Source organism: Suncus etruscus, chromosome 5 (genome assembly GCF_024139225.1).
Source record: "Suncus etruscus isolate mSunEtr1 chromosome 5, mSunEtr1.pri.cur, whole genome shotgun sequence".
Lineage (NCBI taxonomy): Eukaryota > Metazoa > Chordata > Mammalia > Eulipotyphla > Soricidae > Suncus > Suncus etruscus.
The window spans coordinates 153,968,299-153,991,902 of NC_064852.1; the positions used below are offsets into that span (position 1 = coordinate 153,968,299).

The 23,604-nt window shown below is 47.3% G+C and overlaps 2 protein-coding genes across 2 annotated transcripts in view; one reads left to right on the top strand and one right to left on the bottom strand.

Annotated features, from left to right (window-relative positions):
- Positions 1–23,604, bottom strand: part of TP53INP1 (tumor protein p53 inducible nuclear protein 1) — a 914,054-nt gene that overhangs the window by 557,134 nt on the left and 333,316 nt on the right. The window lies entirely within an intron of this gene.
- The window catches only part of MATN2 (matrilin 2), an 89,946-nt gene that overhangs the window by 29,851 nt on the left and 36,491 nt on the right, over positions 1–23,604 (top strand). The window contains exons 4-6 of the mRNA XM_049773959.1: positions 6,301–6,423; positions 8,264–8,386; positions 19,291–19,413. Coding sequence (XP_049629916.1) covers positions 6,301–6,423; positions 8,264–8,386; positions 19,291–19,413 — 369 coding nt within the window. The remainder of the gene's footprint in view (positions 1–6,300; positions 6,424–8,263; positions 8,387–19,290; positions 19,414–23,604) is intronic.

A 23,604-nucleotide genomic window follows, 5' to 3' on the forward strand; every position in this document is an offset into this window, starting at 1 on the left:
AAAAAAAAAACCCTAAAAATTATTTTTATTTTTACTTTTTTGGGTCTGGCAGCACTCAGGGGTTTCTCCTGGCTCTGTGCTCAGAAATTTCTCCTGGCAGGCTCAGGGGACCATATGGGATGCTGGGGATCAACCCAGGCCAGCTGCATGCAAGGCAAATGCTCTATCTGCTGTGCTATTGCTCCAACCCATACCTGCTTTTCTGGGGGCGGGGGATTTAGAGGTGGATTTCAAAGCATGGTTAGAGATCCAGAGGCCACTCTGGACATCAGGTCACCTACTTGGTGCTCAGCCCAGCCATATAAGCAATCTTCATAGCTATATCCAGTGTTTCTAGTAGAAGGGGAGGGCCATGCCATGCTAGGGCTTAAGGTTGGGGGGGGGTACCTGAGAATGCCAGTATCCACAACAGTTCTTTGAACTGTCTCTCTCTCCACCCCCCCTTTTTTAAAAGGTCATATTTATTCCAGGTTAGCTGATCAAAGCATGTTTTCTTCCATCCCACCAGACCTCAATCTCCTCATTCTCTGCTTTTTCTTTCTTTTCAGAAATGAGCCAGAGGGTGTGGGATAAACATAGAATAATCACATTCAATTTTGGGATATTTTAAAAAAAGCTAATATGGTAACGATATCCAGAGACAATAGAGATGAGGGCCAACAGGACTAGTCCATGGTAGGGAGCTTGCCACAGTGAGCGGTAAAGAACAGTGAGTGTAGAGAAGGAATCACAAGGACAATGAGAGCTGGAAATGATCATTCTAGACAAGAACTGGGTGCTGAAAGGAGGGAAAGTTGCATCATGAAGGGAATATCCTTCATGAGAGGAAAGTGGGTGAACACAAAATGGATGGCAAAATATGAAATAATAACCACACACAAGTATTATATATGGGGACCCTCGTCTTCTGGCAGACGTGAGACAAGTTTGATCTTCCATGTTGGTAGTATACATACATGGCAAAACCAGTCTTAGGCATGAGAGGAATTTCCCCATTGGCAAAAGGCGGAAGTCAGAGAAAAACAGAAATAATAACAGCAGGCCCTGCTAAAATATACATATCAAACTATGCAGTTCAGGTGAGAAAAATCTTTCTAAGAAGCCCTGAGCTAGGAAGGAGGAAGAAGCATAATAAGGAGAAGGGGGAATCTTATAACCAAAGATAAAGAACTCGCTTTGCTGCAGTTTGGGGGTGGTCCCGGATGGCAGCTAGCAGTGAAGGTAGAAGCTGTTTGTTTACTAGTAGAAGCTGAAACCAGAAAGGCAAGTTTTGCAAGTGGGCTACTGACTTGCTTTTTTTTTGTTTTTGTTTTTGTTTTTGGGCCACACCCGTGTGATGCTCAGGTGTTACTCTTGGCTCAGAAGTTTCTCCTGGCTTGGAGGACCATATGGGACGCCGGGGGATCGAACCGTGGTCCGTCCTACGCTAGTGCTTGCAAGGCAGACACCTTACCTCTAGTGCCACCTTCCCGACCCCATGCTGACTTGCTTTTAAGATGTGAATTTTGGGGGCAGAGGGGAAGCTCTTTGTAATCTTTGGTGCTGGGATTTCTCTGAGCGAAAGAGTTTGACTGAGGCTGTATTTCAGCCTGTGATTTTACAAGGGAGAGATATGCCAGATAATATGAAAGAAATGTAATGTCAGTACCATGGCATGAATTTCAGAAATATTGCCAGTAATCCCCATAGAAGGTATAATTAATGTACACAAATGGGTCTGCTGGACAAATATTTCTTGGGGAATTATCAGATCTCCGCTCCAGGAAAATCCATGGATACATCTGGTGGTCTGCTGAATTCCCCTTAAATGGAGGTGCCTTATGCATAGAGTGGCAGAAGGTGTTTTTTATGGTACCCCTTCAAGAACAATATTGCAAAGCATAGTGTCTAAAAGGAAATATAAATAGATAGAGATATAAATAAATAGAGAGAAAATGTCTGCCATAGAGGCAGGGGGTGGAGAGGGGAGAGGACAGGAGGAAAATTGGGGACATTGGTGGTAGGAAATGTGCACTGGTGAAGGGTGTTGGACATTATATGACTAAAACTCAGTCATGAACAACTTTGAAACTGTACTTAAACTACAATCTGGGGACTTGTGGACAAAGTAATTGTACATGGGTTCTGCCTTATTTTTCTTAATGTTTTTTTGACTATAAGTTCAATATTTAGGCGTCAGCAAGGGGATTTCTTCTGAGAACTCTGTTTATGGGCGATTGTTCTTTCACTGTAACTTTACCTTGTCCTCTGCATCATTGTTCTCATAATTAAAAATAAAAAATTAAAGGGGCCGGGCGGTGGCGCTAAAGGTAAGGTGCCTGCCTTGCCAGCGCTAGCCTTGGATGGACCGCGGTTCGATCCCCCGGTGTCCCATATGGTCCCCCAAGCCAGGAGCAACTTCTGAGCACATAGCCAGGAGTAACCCCTGAGCGTTACCGGGTGTGGCCCAAAAACCAAAAAATAAATAAATAAATAAATAAATAAATAAATAAATAAATAAATAAAAAATTAAAGAAAAAAGAAACTGTACTTAAAATTATGATTCAATTAAAAAATTTATAAAAGGGGCCAGTGAGGGCATTTGTCTTGCTTGTGGCTGATTCAGGATGGACCCCGGTTCCATCCCCAGTGTCCCATATGGTCCCCCAAGCCAAGAGCAATTTCTGAGTGCATAGCCAGGAGTAACCCCTGAGTGTCACCGGGCATGGCCAAAAAACAAAAACAAAAGAACAAAACAAATTATAAAAAAAATACATGGGGGCCGGAGAGATAGCATGGAGGTAAGGCGTTTGCCTTTCATGCAGAAGGTCATCGGTTCAAATCCCGGCGTCCCATATGCCCCCCCCCCCCCCCCCCACCCCCCCCCCCCCCCCCCCCCCCCCCCCCGTGCCTGCCAGGAGCAATTTCTGAGCATGGAGCCAGGAGTAACCCCTGAGCACTGCCGGGTGTGACCCAAAAACCACAAAAAAAGAAAAAAATACATGGAGAATAAAAGTGAAATATTCCTCGAGATGCTGCCTCTGACCCCAGTGTTCTGAGTAGACTCTGTCTTCCAGCCCCTGCCTTTTCCGGCTGCACTCAGCCCTCGTGGCTCTGAAGTGACCACTCACCTGCTGATTTTTCCCCTTCAACTTCTCACTTTTTTGAGAAATGCACAACCGCAGGTCTCTAGAGGTGAAGCTACAAATTGCAGTATTTGCTCATTACTAGGGTGCAAATACCACCCTCCCACATGGACCCTGGATATGGATTTGGGATCAGCTGCAGGAAAACCTCCAAACATCAGCTCCATTAGACAGGATATTTGGGGGGTGGCACACTTCATGTGGTACTTAGGGCTTCCTTTTGACTTTGTTCAGGGATCACTCGTGGTATGCTAAGGGATTACTCCTATCACTGTACTCAGGTATCACTCCTGGCTCTGCACTCAGGGATTACTCTTGGCAGTGTAATAATAAGAGGGCTTCTTCTTTTTTTTTTTTAACTTTATTGATCTATTGATTCATTGATTGATTGGTTTCTGGGCCACACCCAGCAGCGCTCAGGGGTTACTCTTGGCTCTGCACTCAGAAATAACCCCTGGCAGGCTGGGGTTATTGGAATATTGGGATATTGGGAATCTAACTGGGTCCCTCCTGGGTCAGCCTGCATGCAAGGCAAACGCCTTACCTCCATGCTATCTTTCCTGCCCGAGGGCTTATTCTTGACTCTGCGCTCAGGGATCACCCCTGGCTCTGTGCTCAGTGCTTACTTAACTTCTGGTTCTATGTTCAGGGATCATTCCTGATCCTGGGCTCAGGAATCACTCCTCGTGTTGCTCAGGGCTTTCTCCTGGCTCTGTGCACAGGGATCGTTTCTGGTGGTGCAAAGGGCTTACCTCCTAGCTCTGTGCTGGGGCTGGGGGAGAGACCATCTGCGGTGCTGGGAAATGAACCAAAACAGCTGCAGAGCCAGACAGCTCCTGTTCCGATGGGCAGACAAAGCCCTTCCTTCCAGAACCCAGACGTAAAGGCCCAGGCCCTTCTAGGACTCAAGATAAAAGCAGCCTGTCTAGGACTCCATCTCATTCAGGAGCCTCTAAGCACTGCCAATCCAAGGAGCTTTCTTGGAAGTGGACACACTGAGCTGAAGTCAGAAGCCAGGAGTGGGGTTCACCGGGGAGAGAAAGTTACAGGGCGCTCTGAATCCAGGGCTTCTCTTTCCACCCACGTGGTGATCCCAGCTCTGATCCCAGATCCCCCTGGGAGAAACCCTGCCAGGGGCGCTGAGAGAAAAGAAAGGCTCTTTTTCCAAGCCCAAAGAAGCCGCTGCAAACATCTGGATCCGTTTCCAGGGACCGGGGCTGCCAGAAAACCAGCACGTTGTTTTGACAGAGCTCCATCTGCGTGTCTTCCTTTGTCTCTGTATGATTAGAGTAAATGCCTCTGCGGCTTCCCAGGGGGGACAGACTGCTGGGGACATTAATCCCCAACATACCCGAGGCAGTGAGAGGGGAGAGGAGATGGCCAGGCCAGCTGGGAACCAGAGGGACGGGTTCTTTCCCTTCAACAGCAAGGCTCACACTGTGGGAATGCTGGGTTCTGAGAATTCTTGAGGAAGGAGCTGCAAGTCTGACTCTTGCCACCCCTGGCAGGCTTGTGAGGTTTCTTCTTCTTTTTAATTTTTGATTTTGATTTTTGGGCCACACCCGGCAGCAATCAGGGTTACTCTTGGCTCTGTGCTCAGAAATTATTTCTGGCAGGATCAGAAGACCATTTGGGATGCTGGGGATTGAATCAGGGTCAGTCATGTGCAAGACAAATGCTCTGACTCCTTAGTTTTATTTTAATAATTTTTGTGGGGGTCACACCTGTTAATACTCAGGGGTTACTCCTGACCCTACACTTAGGACTCACTCCTGGCAGTGCTTAGGGAACCATATGAGATGACAAGGATTAAATCTGAGTTGGCCAGATGCAAGGTAATTGCTCTGCCTACTGTACTACTGTATTGCTCCAGTCCCTTATTATTATTACTATTTTTTTTCCACACTCAGTGAAGCTCAGAGATTACTCCTGTCTTTGCACCCAAGATTCACTCCTGGTAGCCTCAGGGGACCATGTAGGATGACCAGGTTGACTGCGTGTAAGGCAGATTCCCTTCCCACTGTACTATAGCTCCGTTTTTTTCCCTTTATTGTTTTTTGGTGAGTGACTATTCCCAAGCCACATCCGTCAGTGGTTAGGGGTCACTCCCAGCAGCACTGCTGTCTCTGGGTTCAAACCAGGTCATCCGCATGCAGAGAAAGAGCCTTAATCCCTGTCCTGTCTCTCTTGTTCCCTTGGAAGGGTTTTTAAATCCAGTAAATCCTGTGACCTTCAACCTGGCTGTCTCCAGATTGGGAACATCCCAGATGCTGCTGCCTGCTTCTGCTGGCTGATTTCAAGCTAGGCAGCGGTAGAAGGTTCCACTCAAGGTCCCGAGTGGTTCAAGAAGCTCAGTGGTCAGTAGATCAGCCCCTCCAAAGAGCAAGCATGTCTCCCTGCTCTGGGGGCGCAAGACTTTGGGAAATCAGGGATGTTGACTTGCAGGCCCTGGTTAATTGCATTACGCTGCTTCTTTCAAATGGCTCCTTTGACAACTTTTTATGGTTTTGGGGCCACACCTAGCAGTGGTCAGGGGTTACTCCAGGCTCTGTACTCTTGGCCATCTTAGGGTACCATATAGGATTCTGGGGATCAGATTCTGGGTTAGCTGTGTGCCAGGCACACTGATATTTTGTTGTTATTGTTGTTGTTGTTTGTTTGTTTTTTGAAATTTTAATTGTTATCAAAGTTCATGTTATAAAAATTAGCAGTGATTTTTAAAAATGGGTCATTCTGGGCCCGGAGAGGTAGCACAGCGGCGTTTGCCTTGCAAGTAGCCGATCCAGGACCTAAGGTGGTTGGTTCGAGTTCCGGTGTCCCCGATGGTCCCCCGTGCCTGCCAGGAGCTATTTCTGAGCAGACAGCCAGGAGTGACCCCTGAGCGCCGCCGGGTGTGGCCCAAAAAAACAAAAAAAAAAGAAACAAACAAACAAAAAAGTCATTCTAGGGACTGGGATGTGATTCAGATGCTGAGCACAATCTGTGGGATTGCTGAGCCCTATGCACTACCGGGTATGGTTCTGCCAGCATTGCCGGCTCCAGCGCCCTCAGCCTCTTAGAAATAGGAGCTAAATCTCATCCCCCATGGTTCTGAGGGGCCGTTTCAGCCTGGGCCATGGTCTGGGGGTAGCATTGCCCATCGGAAGCAGGGAATCTAAGCCTGTGTTTGCCTCAGTCCAGGACCTGTGTGCGGGGGAGACCCACGGATGTGAGCAGCTTTGTGTCGCCATGCTAGGCAGCATCGCCTGCCAATGCTTCAGGGGCTACGAGCTGGCCCCCGACGGGAAACACTGTGTGGGTGAGTATTGTTCTGTCGGGCTAGGCGAGGAAGGGCAGAGAGACTGAGGAGGAGGAGGGTGGGCAGGCCCTGGACTCAGATTCCAGGATTTTCCAGGCATCCCACCACAGCTCTGGATTCTCTGTCCTGTATTTAAACCCCATATGAACTGGAAGTGAGTGGCTGGGGCCAGAGAAGGAATGCAAAGGTTAAGGCCTTGTGTGGCCAGTCCTGTTTCATTCACTGGTAATGCATAAGGTTCCTGAGAAATGCCAGGAATGCCAGCAGAATGGGACAAATGGCCACTTTGCCAGCCTGATTCTGCATGCCTTGTTCAGCATGGATCAGCTTTCCTTTGTTTTTCCCTGTCCTGGTGATGAAATGGGAAGGAGGCAGTGATGCTCAGACCCGGAAGGAGCTGGGGAGATGAGGCCTGTGGGGCGAGGCAGGCGGTCTCGGGTGGATGCAGGGGAACAAGACATAACCCCTAAGGATCCCCGTTCTCTGCTCAATTGGTTTGGTTTGAGGCCACACCTCGTGGTGCTCAGAATTTTCTCCACCTGTCAGTGCTGGGGGTTCATATGTTGGAACCAGCCTTCCTCCCTGGGTCTCCTGGTCATCCTCCACATCCCAAGAGTCTCTGTTTTGTTTTGGCACCACACTGGAGATGCTGGTGGCTTCCTGTCTTTGTCCTCAGGGGATCAGGAGGTGCTGGGGATTTAGTGGTTGTGTCCCACGTGCTGATCCTGTGTTCCAGCCTGCTGGGCCCATCTCCTCCCAGCCCCAAGTCTCATTTTTATGTCATCACATGGTAAAGCTCCAAGCTCTGAGTTCATTCTTGGGTCTGGGGATGAGAGAGACACCAGAGAGCCTGGAGCCCTCTCCTATGGTTATGACACAGTCATTTCTTTTATTCCCTCTGAATTAAAAAGTCCTGCTTCTAGAAATCCCATGGCTTTTTAGCAAATTCTGGGAGGTGCGTGAGCCAGAATCCTGCTGTGCACTTGAGGTTAACTCAGTGGGAAGGTCAGGCTTCCCTTGCTCTCCCCCACCCCACTTCCTCAGCATTCTACGCCAAAGACACCTCTTGCAAATATTCTGCAATGCCGCTGCTTCAGGCAGCCCAGTTTGGCCTAGGAAACTGCAAAAGGTGATGAGTGGTGAAATCAGAGGACACCAATGCTCAGCTTGATTGTCTCAGGACAATGTTTAGCCCACCACTCGAGCAGGAAAGAGATGGAACGTGGCAAGACTGAGATCTCAGCCTTGGGCATGGCCCAGACATCCAAGGGTACAATCAGCACACAGCTCTATCTGCTGGTTCTGCTGCCAGGGGAACTGAGATGCCTGGCTCAGCTGAGACAGGGTCTGGCATCAGTGGATGGGGAAGGAGCACACAGGGCTTGTCTCTGTCCTGCATGTCTGTCTCTGATCTCAGCCTTTCCTTGCACAAGTGCAGTTTAGCAACCGAAACCATGTAGGAAAAGGGTGATAGAGTTGACCAAAGGCAAACTTTTTTTTCTTTTTTTGAAGCTACACCTGGCAGTGCTCAGGTCTTACTCCTGGCTCTGTGCTCAGAAATTACTCCTGGCGGTGCTTGGAGAACCACAGCAGGCTCTGGGGATCAAACCCGGGTCAGCCACATGCAAAGCAAGGGCCCTACCCACTGTGATATCACCCTGGCCCTTGATTTTCATAAGGGGATCTAGCCCCAGGAAGGGGAGCCACTCTGCTTTGGACGCATCTTTCACTCATACCCTTGGGGACACTAAGAATAACCTTGATTTGTGCCTGCTTGAGACAAACTTCTGCTCTCCCCATTCAGCGCCTCACCTATGTTGCTCCCCATTTCTCTCCATAGCTGTGGACTACTGCGCCTCCGAAAACCCCGGCTGTGAGCACGAGTGTGTGAATGCAGAAGGTTCCTATTTCTGCCGTTGTCCTAAGGGATTCTCTCTTAACCCAGATCAAAAAACCTGTACAAGTAAGTTGCATGCAGAAGCTTTTAAGTCATGGCCTTAACACCCCCCCATCCCAACTCTCCATGTGCCAAATATGTATGAAGAGGAGGAAGTCCACCTTCTGTTTATTTCTTTGTTTGTTTGTTTGTTTTTTGCTACACTTGGTGAGGCTCAAGGGTTCCTCCTGGCTATGCATTCAGAAATTGCTCCTGGCTTGGGAGACCATAGGGGACACCGGGGATTGAACCCAGGTCTGTCCTTGGTCAGCCGCGTGCAAGGCAAACGCCTTACTGCTGTGCTATGGCTCCAGCCCCTCCTTTCTTTGTCTCAAGAAGCAACCTCTGGGTCCCCATCCTACGCTGGCAGGCATCTGAGCAGGCATCTGACTGGCCCTTGAAGCCCCAACCACTAGTGGGCATTGCTCCAGCAGCCTCTGAGCTGTGGAGGGCCAGAAGCCTTTCGCTTTCTGCTGGCTCAGCCAGGCTGTTGTGCCCAGCAGGATTAAGAAAGGTTTCATTGAAGCTCTGTGGCTTGTGGGCTTTCGCTCTGACTCCACATGAGGATTGGGAATCCGCTGAGCCAGGAGCAGTTGAATGTGGTGGTTTTATGGGCCAAGAGGGCAGTTTGCAGGCAGCTCCTTCTTTTTTCTGTTTTTCCTTTTTTTGTTTTTGGGCCACACGCGGAGGTGCTCAGGGGTTACTCCTGGCTCTGTGCTCAGAAATTGCTCCTGGAAGGCTTGGAGGACCATACGGGATGCCAGGGATCGAACCTGGGTCTGTCCCTGGTTGTCTGTGTGCAAGGCAAATATCCTACCACTGTACTATCACGCCAGGTGGCTCCTTCTTGATTCAAGTTAGTTCTGTTTGGTTTTCACTTTGCTCTGCAGATGGAAACTAATTTCAGCTTCCAAGGTGAGTCCATGAACATCCAAAAGGATGAGGCTAGGGAGATGGGTTTTGTTTTTGGTTTTTTTGCGTTACACCGGCAGTGCTCAGGGGTTCCTCCTGGCTCTATGCTCAGGAATTGCTCCTGGCAGGCTCAGGAAACCATATGGGATGCCGGGATTCGAACCACCATCCTTCTGCATGCAAGGCAAATGCCTTGCCTTCATGCTATCTTTCCGGCCCCAGGAGAGGTGGGAGCTCATGCTTTGCAGGTTAGAGACCCAGGTTCAATTTCTGGCCCCTCGGGTCCCCTGAGCACTTTATACCCATCTATAATGGTGATTGCTTGTTTTGCAAAAGGAATCCACAGAATTCCATAATGTTCTTTTCCATGTGAAAAGAAGCCAGAGTCTGTGTAAAGACTATTCTCCTCCCAAAGAAGTTTGTTTTTAAAGTGTTAAGACATACCCTCCTCCTCCCCCGACCAACAGTTCAGAATGTGAAGTTTAATAGTAGCTTGGAGTAAGACCCCTCTGAAGCCTCCAGTAATCAGAAAATAGAGTTCCAATTCTTTTTTTTTGTTTGTTTGTTCTGGCATTTTGGCCACACTCAGTGGTGCTCAGCAGTGCTGGGGATCAAACCCAGGTTGGTCGCATGCAAGGCAAACACCCTACTCATTGTGCTATCACTCTAGTCCCAGGATTCCAATTCTATTTTGTTTGTTTGTTTTGGTCACACCTGGCAGCGCTCAGGGGTTACTCCTGGCTCTATACTCAGAAATCGCTCCTGGCAGGCTTGGGGGACCGTATAGGATGCCAGGATTTGAACTACCATCCTTCTGCATGCAAGGCATGCTACCTCTCCGGCCCCCGGATTCCAATTCTTTTTTTTTTTTTTTCTTTTTGGTTTTTGGGCCACACCCTGTGACGCTCAGGGGTTACTGCTGGCTATGCGCTCAGAAGTTGCTCCTGGCTTCTTGAGGGACCATATGGGACGCTGGGGGATCGAACCGCGGTCCTTCCTAGGCTAGCGCAGGCAAGGCAGGCAGGCACCTTACCTCCAGCGCCACCGCCCGGCCCCCGGATTCCAATTCTTAAAAAGCAAATGTATCCCCAAAATTTCAAAAGCATACCTATTGTGCACAGTTGTGCTTTGTAAAACGTATTTTGTTTTGAGGCCACACCCAGTGGTGGTCAAGGGCTACTCCTGACTCTGCACTCAGAAATCACTCCTGGCAGGTTTGAGGGACCATATGGAGATGCCAGGTATCGAACCCAGTTAGCTGCATCGCAAGGCAAATGCCCTAACCGCCTGTGTTTCAGCCCTTGTACATACCAATTTCAAATGCAAGATCTGGGGTCAGGGGAGGAGCATGAGAAAGGAAGTGCCTTTTCCTGGAGTTCTCCCTTGCTGGAGGATCGAGTCAGACCAGCTGCCTCCTCCAGGACATCTCTTGGCTGAGACTCAGAACAGAACCAGGGCTAGAGAGACAGCATGGAGGTAAGGCGTTTGCCTTTGCAGGAGGATGGTGGTTCAAGTCCCAGCTTCCCATATGGTCCCCCGAGCCTGCCAGAAGCGATTTCTGAGCATAGAGCCAGGAGGAACCCCTGAGCGCTGCCGGGTGTGACTCAAAATCCAAATTAAATCAAACCAAACCAAACCAAACCAAAACAGAAAACCAGAACAGAACCATCGTGCTGTGAGAGAGAAGGGTGAGAAATTGCCAGGAGGAGAGATGCAGTGCAAAGCCAATGTCATGTCAATTCCTAGTGTTTGAAAGGCACATGATTGTCTGCTGAGAGCATTGATGTGTAGATAGATAGATAGATAGATAGATAGATAGATAGATAGATAGATAGATAGATAGTCGATGGATGATGATGGATGGATGGAATAATGGGTGGGTGAATGGATAAATGAGTGGATGATGTAATGATGGATGGATGGTTGAATGGGGGACAGATGGTTGTTAATTATTGGATAGATTGATGGGTGGGTAAAAATGAATAGTTGGATGTGATGATGGATGATGAATGGGTGGATAGGTGTGTGGATGAATTCAGAATGTGATGAATGTGTGAGTGGATAGATGGATGCTGCTGCTGATGGATGTGTTGATGGATGATAGATGGTAGAAAGGTGTGTGTGGATGGATGATGGGTGGGTAGATGGATGGAAGGATGGGTGGATATGTGAGTGAATGAATGATAGGTGAGTGGACAATGAATGGATGAATGGGGATTGGTAATGGACGGATGGGCAGAATTGTGAGTGATTATTGGGTGCTAGTTATCTATTATTCATCATGAATAAGGGATGAATGATGGGTTGTGGATAGATGGCTGGCTGGATGAATGAATGAGTGGGTTATGAAAGAATGGTGGATGGATGGAAAGGTGGATGATAAATGTATGGATAGATGGATGGGTGAATAGATGAACGATGAATGGGTGAGTGGGTGGATGGATGGATGGATGGATGGATGGGTGAAATGGTGGATGGATAAATACTTGGTGGATGGGTAAGCAAGTAGATGGATGAACAGCTAATGGCTGGATAAACCACTAACGGCTGGATAAACAGATAGATGGTATATGGATAAGATGTATGGGTTGGGGATGAATCAGTATATGGTCAGAGGTGCAGCTGCACACATGAATGCATGTTTGCATGCCTATTACCCATCTCTTTCCCTTCTTTCTGAGTGTTCCAAGATGGAAACCAGAAGCTATATTGTTCTGATGCAGTCAGTGTCTCTGACTCACTTCTTCCCAGTAAAGGGGAGCCTGGAACTCTAGGGGCAGTCAGGGCTCCATTCCAATCTCCGCTCCACTGCTCTAAGTTGGGTGACCCTGGGCCAGTCACTGCCCCAAAACAAATCTCCCCTGTCCCAGGAGTGGGGTTATTTATTTTGTGCTCCAGGAAAAGGGGAGGATATTTGTTACTTTGCTTGCTGCCAGGAGGTGGCCCAAAACCACTCATAGTGGCTCAGGCTTTGCAAGGGAAGCTGATCTGGGGGCCTCAGTAGAAGACTGAGGGGCCTAGGGCTCAGGCTAGAGCGGGAAGGATGGACCAGTTGGAATGGAAGATCTGGGGGCAGCTGCCCACCTGTAGGAGACCTAGAGGAAAACACCAGCTTGGCTGTGCCCTTTCTACCTCTTCGAATATGAATCCTCTTCCTGGTCAGGGGAACTGGACATTACCCCCACCTCCTGTATCTGGGCTCCTCCATTGCTCACAGCATATCCTTGGAACAGTGCAGTTCATCAGGAAAGCTCAGGATGGGGCTGGAGAGGTAGAATAGCCAGGAGGACACTTGCCTTGTATGCATCTGACCCTGGTTCAGTTCCCAGTATTCCATATGGTCTCCTAGCACCACCAGGTGTGAGAACTGAACGTAGAGTCAGGAGTCAGTTCTGGTAGTGCTCAGGGAGCACATATGGTGCTGGGGATTTGAACCAGGGTCCTTCTCACGCAAGGTAAATGCTTCCCCTGCTGGATGTATAATCAGTCTCTCCAGGTCCTGGAGGGAGATGTTTTGTTTGTTTGTTTGTTTGTTGGGTTATGCTGGTGGTGCTCAGGAATTGCTCCTGGCTCAGTACTCAGAAATTGTTCCTGGCAGGCTCGATGAACCCTATGGGATGCCTGGGATCAAACCTGGGTTGACTTTATGTGAGACAAAAGTCCTCCTCACTGTGCTATTGTTCTGGGCCCTGGAGAAAGATGATTTATTATTATTATTATTATTATTATTATTATTATTATTATTATGTTTTGGTTTCTGGGTCACACCCGGCTACGCTCACGGGTTCCTCCTGGCTCTACACTCAGAAATCGCTCCTGGCAGGCTCAGGGGATGATATGGGATGATGGATTTGAACCACCATCCTTCTGCATGCAAGGCAAATGCCCCACCTCCATACTATCTCTCTGGCTCCTGGAGGAAGATTTTTAAACCTCGTGGCAGCAAGTTCTTCGGGAGGGGCTGAGAACTGTCTTAATTCTTACTGACCTTGTCACTGAGCAATGCCTATGTGTCTAAACTCCATGAAGAGTGATGCCAAGAGCCACATTTATTCAGCAGGAAATACATGCCAAGCACCTATTGTGTGCCGCACCACAGGCTTGAAGTGACCAATCAAATAGACCAATCTATAGAAGGTCTTGCTTGGTTCTGGAAGAACCTCCCTTCCATTGGAGCAAGTTTGGGAAGAACAGAACCATCAACCAGAAGTAACAATTGATCAAACTGATCAGAAACTATTGAAGGAAACAAACCTTTATTTATTTATTTATTTATTTATTTTGAGGCTATAAACAGGAGGTGCTAGACAGGAGGGATGGAGGTAAAGACCACACAGTGTCAGGGCTCAAACCCAGGATCTTCTGCTCAGCCTCACCCCAGCCCTGTAGAATGCCTGGGGCAACCCTGCTAAGACCTGCAGCAGGAATAGGGGAGATGGGCAAGGGGCAGCGGGGACATCCCTATGACGAGGAGGGGTGTGCTGGGGGGTCCATAGAGCAGCAAAATCAACCTGCCCTTTGCACATACATTCACTTCCTACCTTCCCAAACTCTAGCCACCCCACCAAGCTCAGTGCATTAATTTCCTGGTATTGGGGTCCAAGAGGACTCTGGCTCGTATTTTGTGTTTCAGATCGCAGTGTCTGAAGTTATACATATGTTCCTGGCAATCGTAGGCTCTGATGATCTTCTCCCCCAAATTTCTGTGTACCTCCCACACTGTTCTCTTATTTAATATGATTACTGCCCTTTCCCATGGCAACTCTCTCCACAGTGAAGAATGCGAGGGTTTATTTTGAATACTTCCTTTGATTATAGAAGTTTTCTATTATCACAGAAACTGATCACAGAGAGATGAAATTGGACTGAAATGACCTATAATTTCAGAGATAACTTTTATTTTACCAAAGGGATGATTTCTTTTTTGGTTTTCTTTTCATTTCTTTTTTTTTTTTTTGCTAAGTACATCTCTTTATAAAGTTGAGATCATACAGCACAATATGAACTCATTAGCATTTTCAACTGCTATTTAGACTTTATAAAAAAGCATTTTAATGTCAGCATAATAAACCATTTAGAAATATTAAAATTTGTTGTTTTCTGTTGTATGTGTTTATGTTTTTTTGTTTTTGTTTTGTTTTGTTTTTTGCTTTTAGACCACACCCGATGGCACTCAGAGGTTACTCAGGGATTACTTCTGTACTCAGAAATCACTCCTGGCGATGAGCAGCTGTAGGGCGTTTGTCTTGCACAAAGCTGACCCAGGACAGGTCTCGGTTTGATCCCCCAGTGACCCACGTGTTCCCCCAAGCCAGAGTAAGCCCTGAGTGTCACCAGGTGTGGCCCCCCAACAAAAAAAAGAAATCACTCCTGGAAGGCTTGGAGGACCACATGGGATGCCAGGGATTAAACCCGGGTTGGCTACGTGCAAGGCCCTATTCTCTGTGCTATCTATCACTCTGGCCTCAGAAACATTACAATTTGTTTAACAGATATTTTGGCTGTGGGGATTATTCAAGCTATATTGTGATCTTGCCTATAAATATTGGTATTCTGATCATTTTTTTCTGTGTGTGTGAGTAAAAGATTTGGACAACACCTAGATGAGTTCGAGGCTTCCTCCTGCCCCTAATTTAGGGATTGCTCTAATAGGCCTTGGGAGACCATTTAATAGGGTACTGAGTTTCTATTCTTTCTTTCTTTCTTTCTTTCTTTCTTTCTTTCTTTCTTTCTTTCTTTCTTTCTTTCTTCTTTCTTTCTTTCTTTCTTTCTTTCTTTCTTTCTTTCTTTCTTTCTTTCTTTCTTTCTTTCTTCCTTCCTTCCTTCCTTCCTTCCTTCCTTCCTTCCTTCCCTTCCTTCCTTCCTTCCTTCCTTCTTTCTTTCTTTTTTTTTTTTTTTTTTGGTTTTTGGGCCACACCCGTTTGACGCTCAGGGGTTACTCCTGGCTATGTGCTCAGAAATCGCCCCTGGCTTGGGGGGACCATATGGGACGCCGGGGGATCGAACCGCGGTCCTTCCTTGGCTAGCGCTTGCAAGGCAGACACCTTACCTCCAGCGCCACCTACCCGGCCCCCTTTCTTTCTTTCTTTTTCTTTCTTTCTTTCTTTCTTTCTTTCTTTCTTTCTTTCTTTCTTTCTTTCTTTCTTTCTTTCTTTCTTTCTTTCTTTCTTTCTTTCTTTCTTTCTTTCTTTCTTTCTTTCTTTCTTTCTTTCTTTCTTTCTTTCTTTCTTTCTTTCTTTCTTTCGTTCTTTCTTTCTTTCTTTCTTCTTGCCTTTTCTTTCTTGCTTTTTCTTTCTTTTCTTTCTTTCTTGCTCTTTCTTCCTTTCCTTTTCCTTTCCTTTCCTTTCCTTTTTTTTCTTTTCTTTTCTATTTTTTGGACCACACTGGTAGCACTCAGTGGTTACTCCTAGCTCTTCACTCAGAAATTGCTCCTGGCTCAGGGAGACCATATGGGGTTCTGGGGATCAAACCCCCATCTATTCTGGGTCAGCCACGTGCAAGGCAAACGCCTTACCACTGTGCTACCACTCCAGCCCCCAGGGTGCTGGGTTTCAAGCCTGGTTTGGCCACATGACAAGCAAGAGCCTTCTCCACTTGACTATCTGTCCAGGCCCTATTCTGATGATTTTCTGGGGAACAAGCCATAAAATGAATTTATTGAAGTCAACAATGATTAGCATCTTAAGAATTTTGATGTTGCGGGGCCGGGCGGTGGCGCTCGAGGTAAGGTGCCTGCCTTACCTGCGCTAGCCTAGGAGACGGACCGCGGTTCGATCCCCCGGCGTCCCATATGGTCCCCCAAGCCAGGAGCGACTTCTGAGCGCATAGCCAGGAGTAACCCCTGAGCGTCACCGGGTGTGGCCCCAAAAACCAAAAAAAAAAAAAAAAAAAAAAAAAAAAAAAAGAATTTTGATGTTGCAAGATTTTCTTTCTTTCTTCCTTTCCTTATCTTCTTCTTCTTCTTCTTCTTCTTCTTCTTCTTCTTCTTCTTCTTCTTCTTCTTCTTCTTCTTCTTCTTCTTCTTCTCTTTTTTTTTTGGGTTTTTGGGTCACACCTGGCAGCGCTCAGGGTTTACTCTTGGCTCTGTGCTCAGAAATCGCTCCTGGCAGACACAGCCATATGGGATATTGGGTTTAGAACCACTGTCTGTCCTGGATCAGCTGTATGCAAGGCAAATGCCCTGTTGCTGTGCTATCTCTCTGGTCCTATTTTCCAGAATTTTCATAGCAATTTATACTCTAACATAAATGTTTGTAGGAAGTAATTTTAACGCTCAGGGTTTACTCCTGGCTATGCACTCAGAAGTTGCTCCTGGCTTGGGGGACCATATGGGATGCTAGAGGATTGAACCACGGTCCATTCTAGGTCAGTGCATGATGCTTGCGCCACTGCTCTGTCCCCTCCCTTTCTTTTTTCTTTCTTTTTTTTTTTTTTTTTTGTGGTTTTTGAGTCACACTTGGCAGTGCTCAGGAAATACTCCTGGCTCCATGCTCAGAAATTGCTCCTGGCAGGCATGGGGGACCATATGGGATGCCGGGATTTGAACTGATGACCTTCTGCATGAAAGGTAAATGCCTTACCTCCATGCTATCTCTCTGGCCCCATCCCTTTCTTATTTTTAAATTGATATTTATAGATGGACTCTAGATGGACTAGATCTAGATGGGCTAGATGAACTTCTCCCAGTTTTTTATTTGCTTTTTGTTTTTTTTCTTTTTCTTCTTTTCTTTTTTTTCAAACAGAACCACATAACTTAAATCATCTTGTTCTGCCTCATAAATTGAGGGGGAAAAAAAGGTTGGTACCAGAACCAAACAGTCATATGAACATTGAGTAAAAATAAAAAAGGATCAGACTTAAACACCAAACCAAAGTCTACGACAACAGAATTGATACCCAATCTTTAACAAGCTATATACAGAGGGGACTAGTTATACTAGCTTCTGTAGGGTAAAGGAGAGGGAGGTTGGGAACTGGGATGGAGGGAGGACAACACTGGTGGTGGGAATACCCCTGATTCAATATCACTATGGACCTAAAATATTACTGTGAAAGATTTGTAATTTATGTTGGTCACAATAAAAATTATTTTTAAAAAATGGTTTTCTGGGGCCAGGAAGGTGGTGCTAGAGGTAAGGTGTCTGCCTTGCAAGCGCTAGCGTAGGATGGACCGCGGTTCGATCCCCTGGCATCCCATATGGTCTCCCCCCAAGCCAAGGGCGATTTCTGAGCACATAGCCAGGAGTAACCCCTGAGCGTCAAATGGGTGTGGCCCAAAAACTAAAAAAAAAAAAAAGGTTCTCTGGGGCTGGATCAATAGCACAGAGTAGGGCGTTTGCCTTGCATGCAGCTGACCTGGGATGGACCTGGGTTCAATCCCCGGCATCCCATATGGTCCCTAAAACCTGCCAGGAGTGATTTCTGAGTGCAGAGCCAGGAGTAATCCCTAAACGCTGTCAGGTGTGGCCCAAAAAACAAACAACAACAAAAAAAGTTTTCTGATTAGGACTTGAGGGATGGATAGATAGCACAATGGATAGGGCATTTTCCATTTATGCAACAAACCTGGATTCAAAACAAACAAAAAGTTTTGTTGATTTATTAGGGAATGATATTGTTATTTGTTTGTGTGTGATTGTATGTATATGTATGTGTTGCTGGGGATCAAACTCAGGGCCTTGCAATACATACAACGTAAGGTTCTATTGCTGAGTCCACATCCCTGGCCCCTGTCATCATTATCAAGTTAATTATAATGAACCAGTCTGGTTCAATATAAGAGTTTGTCAGTGACTTCTATAATCCAAAGGAATGCTCAGGAGTGACCCCTGGCAGTGTCAGGGCTCTGAATGTAGTGGCTCGATATATGGTTCATTCCTTAAAATAAAGTTCTTGGGGCCAGAGCGATAGCACAGCAGTAGGGCATTTGCTTTGCACGCAACTGACCTGGGATGGACCTGGGTTCTATCCCCAGTATCTCATATGGTCTCTTGAGCCTGCCAGGAGTGATTTCTAAGCACATAGCCAAGAGGAACCACTGAGCACCACCAGGTGTGGCTCAATAGCCTAACACCAACATTTTAAAAAGTCCTCATAAATATTTTTCTTTTAGGTTTTTTTTTTTCCATACTCAGCAGTGGTCAAGGATTACTCCTGGCTCTGCACTCAGGAATAACTCCTGGTGATGGTTGGGGATCCTTTGGAATGTTGGGGCTTGAACTCAGGTTGGGCGCATGCATGGCAAACACCCTACCCTCTGTGCTATTGCTCCAGGCTTATAATACTTTTTTTTTTTTGGAAAGACCTCAACCACTGGCCACTTATTTCAAGTGATTCTAACCAATGAATGGAAGTTTCATCTAGTAAGAACCTTAACTCAGATCCTTCAAGAGAACCGTTTATTTCCATACCTAGAATGTAAGAGTCAAATCCATCATGCAAGTCCCACCTAAGCAAGTTTTTTTTCCTACAGTGTTGGATCAGATGTGAGGCTGGAACCACATTTACTCCCTTAGAAGCCTCGAGACCCAGCAAACTGTCGCACAGCTGTAGGAACAGAGCTGTTTTGCATTCAAACCATCCTCTCCCCACAAATGATTATGTGTTCTGTTACTTGGCTCTGTGATTGAGGAACTTAAATGGTTTGGAGCTTGACTTTGGGAAGATTTCATTGTTTTAGTTGCATGAATTCCATAAAACACTCAGCTAAGCTTTTCCCAGCCTGGGAGCTGGCAAACACCCACACACCCACACTGCAGTTTTCGTGGCTCTGCACTGAGCCAGGACTGGGGAAGCTTCCTTGCATAACCACTTGGCCACGTGTCGAGAAAGTTCTCCAGGGAAGCTATTTTCCCAAATATGGGAAGGAGCATCCTTAAGATATTCCTTGGTACTGAGAGTCGGAGCTTAGGGGACTTGACCTGGGTAGGAGAAGCAAAGACTGGAAAGCCAGTTGGTGTGTGTCTGTGAGGCATCTTGCTTGGCCGCCCCTTCGTGACTGCACTGCTCTTTCTTTCCAGAGATAGATCACTGTGCCTCCCAGGACCACGGCTGCCAGCAAGAGTGTGTCAACATGGTTGACTCCTACGCCTGCCGCTGCCTGAGAGGTTTCACCCTGAATCCCGATAGAAAAACCTGCAGGAGTAAGTGGGACTCAGTGGAGGGGAAGGATTTATTCCGCCAAGGTCTCCAGCTTTGCCTTTCCTTGCATATCTCCCGAAGTTGTCAGGTTGTGGGTGTTGTGTGTGTCTTTGAGCCTTTTCCATCCCCTGCCAGCCCCTCACCCTGAAATCCTGAGGCTTTCCAGAGAGCTTAAATACACACTGTCCACCCACAGAGATATTAGCAAACTGGAGCCAGGCTGAAATTCCCAGCTATGCAAAATGGGGTGCACACGCCCTCTTCCTAAGGGACTTTGGAAGAGGAGGCCAGAGCAGGAGGCAGTAGGATCTGGCACCTCCTCACCTTCCGGATCACACCCTTGGCTGCTGCTAAGAGGGACATCAGAGCTGCCAGCTCTTGGATCTGAAGAATGAAGGAAATGAAGAGCCCCCCTGATGCGTTCAAGGGACTATGGTGCCAGCAAGCTGAGACTGAGCCATGCTTATGGATCCAAATGCCCATCGTCTGACATGGCCATGGTTTGAGTTGGGGTCTAGAATGAGGACCCAGAGGGTTCTCACTAAGACTGGCCTGGGGAGCCCTCAAGACAGGGAGATTCTTTTCTTTCAGTTACTCTTGAATTCACAGCTCACTTTGGCCTACGTTGAATGAATGAGTCAATGAAACAGAGATTGATCGTCCTGAGGAAATGGCCACTCTCAGTTGATTTACGGTATTTAATCCTGCTAGAAAGACAGCTCTAGTCAGGTTTGCCTGTTGGGATTTCTTTTTTTTTTTTTTTTTTTCCCTAAAGTCTTCCCACTTTTTTTTTTTTTATCTTTTTCTTTTTTTTCTTTTTTTTTTTTTTTTGTTTTTGGACCATACCTAGCAGTGCTCAGGGGTTACTCCTGGCTTTGCGCTCAAAAGTCACTCCTGACAGACTTGGGAACTATATGAGATGCCATAATTGACCCTGGGTTGGCTGTGTGCAAAGCAAATGTCCTACTAACTGTTCTATCACTCTGGCCCTTTTTATGGGGGGGAGAGGGTGCACATCTGATGGTGCTCAGAGATTACTCCTGGCTCTGTGCCCAGTAATCCGTCCTGTCAAGCTCAGGGAACCAGGGATGCTAGTGATCAAACCTGGGTAGAGTGGGCTGTGAGCCAGGCAAACGCCCCACCACAGTGTTATTGCTCTGGCTGTGTCCTCCCATTCTTAAGGTATACACAGCTGTTTACTTTTTCCTGTGTGATTCAAAGAACTCTCTAGAAGTCCCATTCAGAGATTTTGTTTATTGTGCCAGGGACCAAACCCGTGTCCTTATGCATGTAGTGGTGTAGGCAGGCTCTGAATCCTGGGCTATTTTTTTTTTTTTTTTTGATGGGGGGAATACCTGGCAGTGCTGGGGGATGCTCCTGGTTTGAACTTTTCTGGCTCTGCACTCAGAAATTGCTCCTGGTAGGCTTGGGGGACCATATGGGATACCGGGAATTGAACCAGGGTCTGTCTCGGGTTGGCCGCATGTAAGGCAAATACCCTACCACTGCTCTATCTCTCCAGCCCCTAGAGGTGATCTTTTATAGGAAAAATTGTTTTTGAAATGTTCTCAATTTGAAAGTATCTGTACCATGCTCACTCTCTTACAGGAGAGCAGATGGGAGCTGCACTGTGTTGTCCAGAGTCAGTGACACAATTCCTGGTGCTTTACCAAGGAGATGTGTAGTCTCGGCCATCCTGATCTAAGTCAGAACAGGGCTGTGTTGGTCACTGAGGAACATCCTGGGACCAAAATGCCTCCGAAAACTGAAGCTCAGGCTTTTCTTTCGGGAGTCTTGGTTTGAAGTCTAGCACCACATGGTCACATGAGTGCTGCAAGAATTAACCCCAAACACCAAACCAGAACAGATGAGGGTTTGATTCCCTGGTGTCCCATATGGTCCCCTAAGCCAGGAGGGATTTCTGAGCGCATAGCCAGGAGTAACCCCTGAGCATCACTGGATGTGGCCCAAAAACGAAAAGAAAAGAAAAGAAAAGAAAAGGAAAGGAAAGAAGGGAGGACAGAAGTCAGAGTGACTTGCTCTGCTATGCTGGAAAAGTTGGCATGAGAGTTGCTGGGTGTGGCCCAAAAAATAACCCCCCTCAAAAAAAAGATCACCTCTAGGTTGGAGCAATAGTAAAGTGGGTAGGACACTTGCCTTGCATACAGTTAACCTGGGTTTGATCTTCAGTACCTCAGGTACTGCCAGGAGTAATTGCTTAGTGCAAAGTGACAAGTAAGTAACCCCTAACTTTGCCAAGTGTGGCCCCAAGACAAAACAACAACAATAAAAATGATGAGCTTCACCGCTTTGCTAGAAACACTAGCTTTTGGGCCCGGAGAGATAGCACAGTGGCATTTGCCTTGCAAGCAGCCGATCCAGGACCAAAGGTGGTTGGTTCGAATCCCGGTGTCCCATATGGTCCCCTGTGCCTGCCAGGAGCTATTTCTGAGCAGATAGCCAGGAGTAACCCCTGAGCACTGCCGGGTGTGGCAAAAAAAAAAAAAATAAAGAAACACTAGCTTTTATTAAACGGGGAGCTTGAATGGAGAGCAGATAGAATGTGAAAGCAATTAGATGGAGAAGTTTCCATTGGACCACACATGCCTGTGGTATATTGGAGTGCAGATTCTTTCGGCCTGACCCACCTCTCTCTCTCTGCAACTGACACCTTTTCTGAGACCAATGTATGTCTGCAGCTGTCTACACCCAGGGAAATCACTTGCAGGTGGTCTTGTCTGGGTGGCCTCCAAGGCTCTGAGATGGGGAATAGTTTATCCTGTTCTCATTGTTGCAAAATATATTATGTGTTAGAAACAGAGAGGGAGAGAGACTTGGGCATCCCAATCAGAGGAGTCTCCTTAGAATGGTCTGGAAAGTTCTATATTAAACCAGTCATTCAAGATTAATGTCCCACATTTTTTTTGTCACACCTCGTGGCACTCAGGGATTACTCCTGGTTCTGCACTCAAGAATCACTCCTGGCAGATTTGGAGGAACACATGGGATGCTGGGGATTGAACCTGGGTTGGTTGTGTGCAGCAATGCCCTCCCAACTGTGCTATCACTCTGGCCCCTGCTTGTCTCCTCTCTTACTGCCTCCACCTAGACAGACACTTGGGGGTAGACAGCTGAGTCTGACCAGAGCCGTTGGGCTCCTGGATGGACAGGCTGGCAGGTGGCTACGCCCAGAGTGCCTCCCGCTTACTCAGTCAAATATGTCAGGTCATGATGACCTCGTTTCCCCCCCAGTCAGGTGCCATCCTCGGACCTCCAAGAAAAAGCAGAATTTGCTTTTTACACCCTCTGTCCTCATCCACCATACCTGCACACCCTGCCCCGCCAGTGCATTTTTCACTGTCCTAGCTGCAAAACCTTCTCAAGCCAGTCCCTGCAGGACTCAGTAAGCACTTTGGCCAGACAGATCCAGAATGAGCTTGCCAGCATCCTTCTGGAGCATTCCCTGGAGTGAGAGAATAGGGAAATAATGGCGGCTTGAAGCCTGGAGCCAGTTAGGTATGTCGCGGAAAATTGAGGATATTGCACATCTTTGGCCCATTGAACAACCATTTGCGTCTTGGTGGATGGACCTGGAAACTCTTATTTCAAAAGCCACTGAAGCCATCTAGTTTCACTGAGTTAGGAGAAAGTGAGCTCAAGGACAATTTCTCCTGCAGGGAAGCCTCTTAGAGTTTGTTCTTCCTTGTCTCCAGACTCAAAGCCTCCTCCTAGAATGTGTCATCAGCAATGTCAGGCTGAAACGATGAAAGTGGCATCCTGAAGGTCCAGAATCCTGGACCGGCCAGGCAGTCTGGCTGAAAGTCCAGAACAAGAGGAGATATGAGGCAGGGGGCACTGTCAGGGCTCCAGGATGGCTCATGCTAACATCTGCTGAGGCTCCTCTTGGGGAGCCGAGTTCAACCTCATGAAGGGTGATGAAAGAGCCTTAGGTTGAACTGAGCCTGGAGGCCTAAGGGACTGTATGGGGCAGCTCACTTTTTCCAGTTGCTCCTGGCCAAGCTGCTTCCCTTGTCTGGATCTGACGCCCTACTACTCGTGCGCCACCGCTATGGTCCCAGGATCTGGATATTCTCACCAGTGACTTCCAACTTTACGTGCATGAACAGGATCTCTGCAGCTCTCAGGACCATTGGGTTGGCAGTATCATCCCCCCTGGGGGTCTCACATCTCCT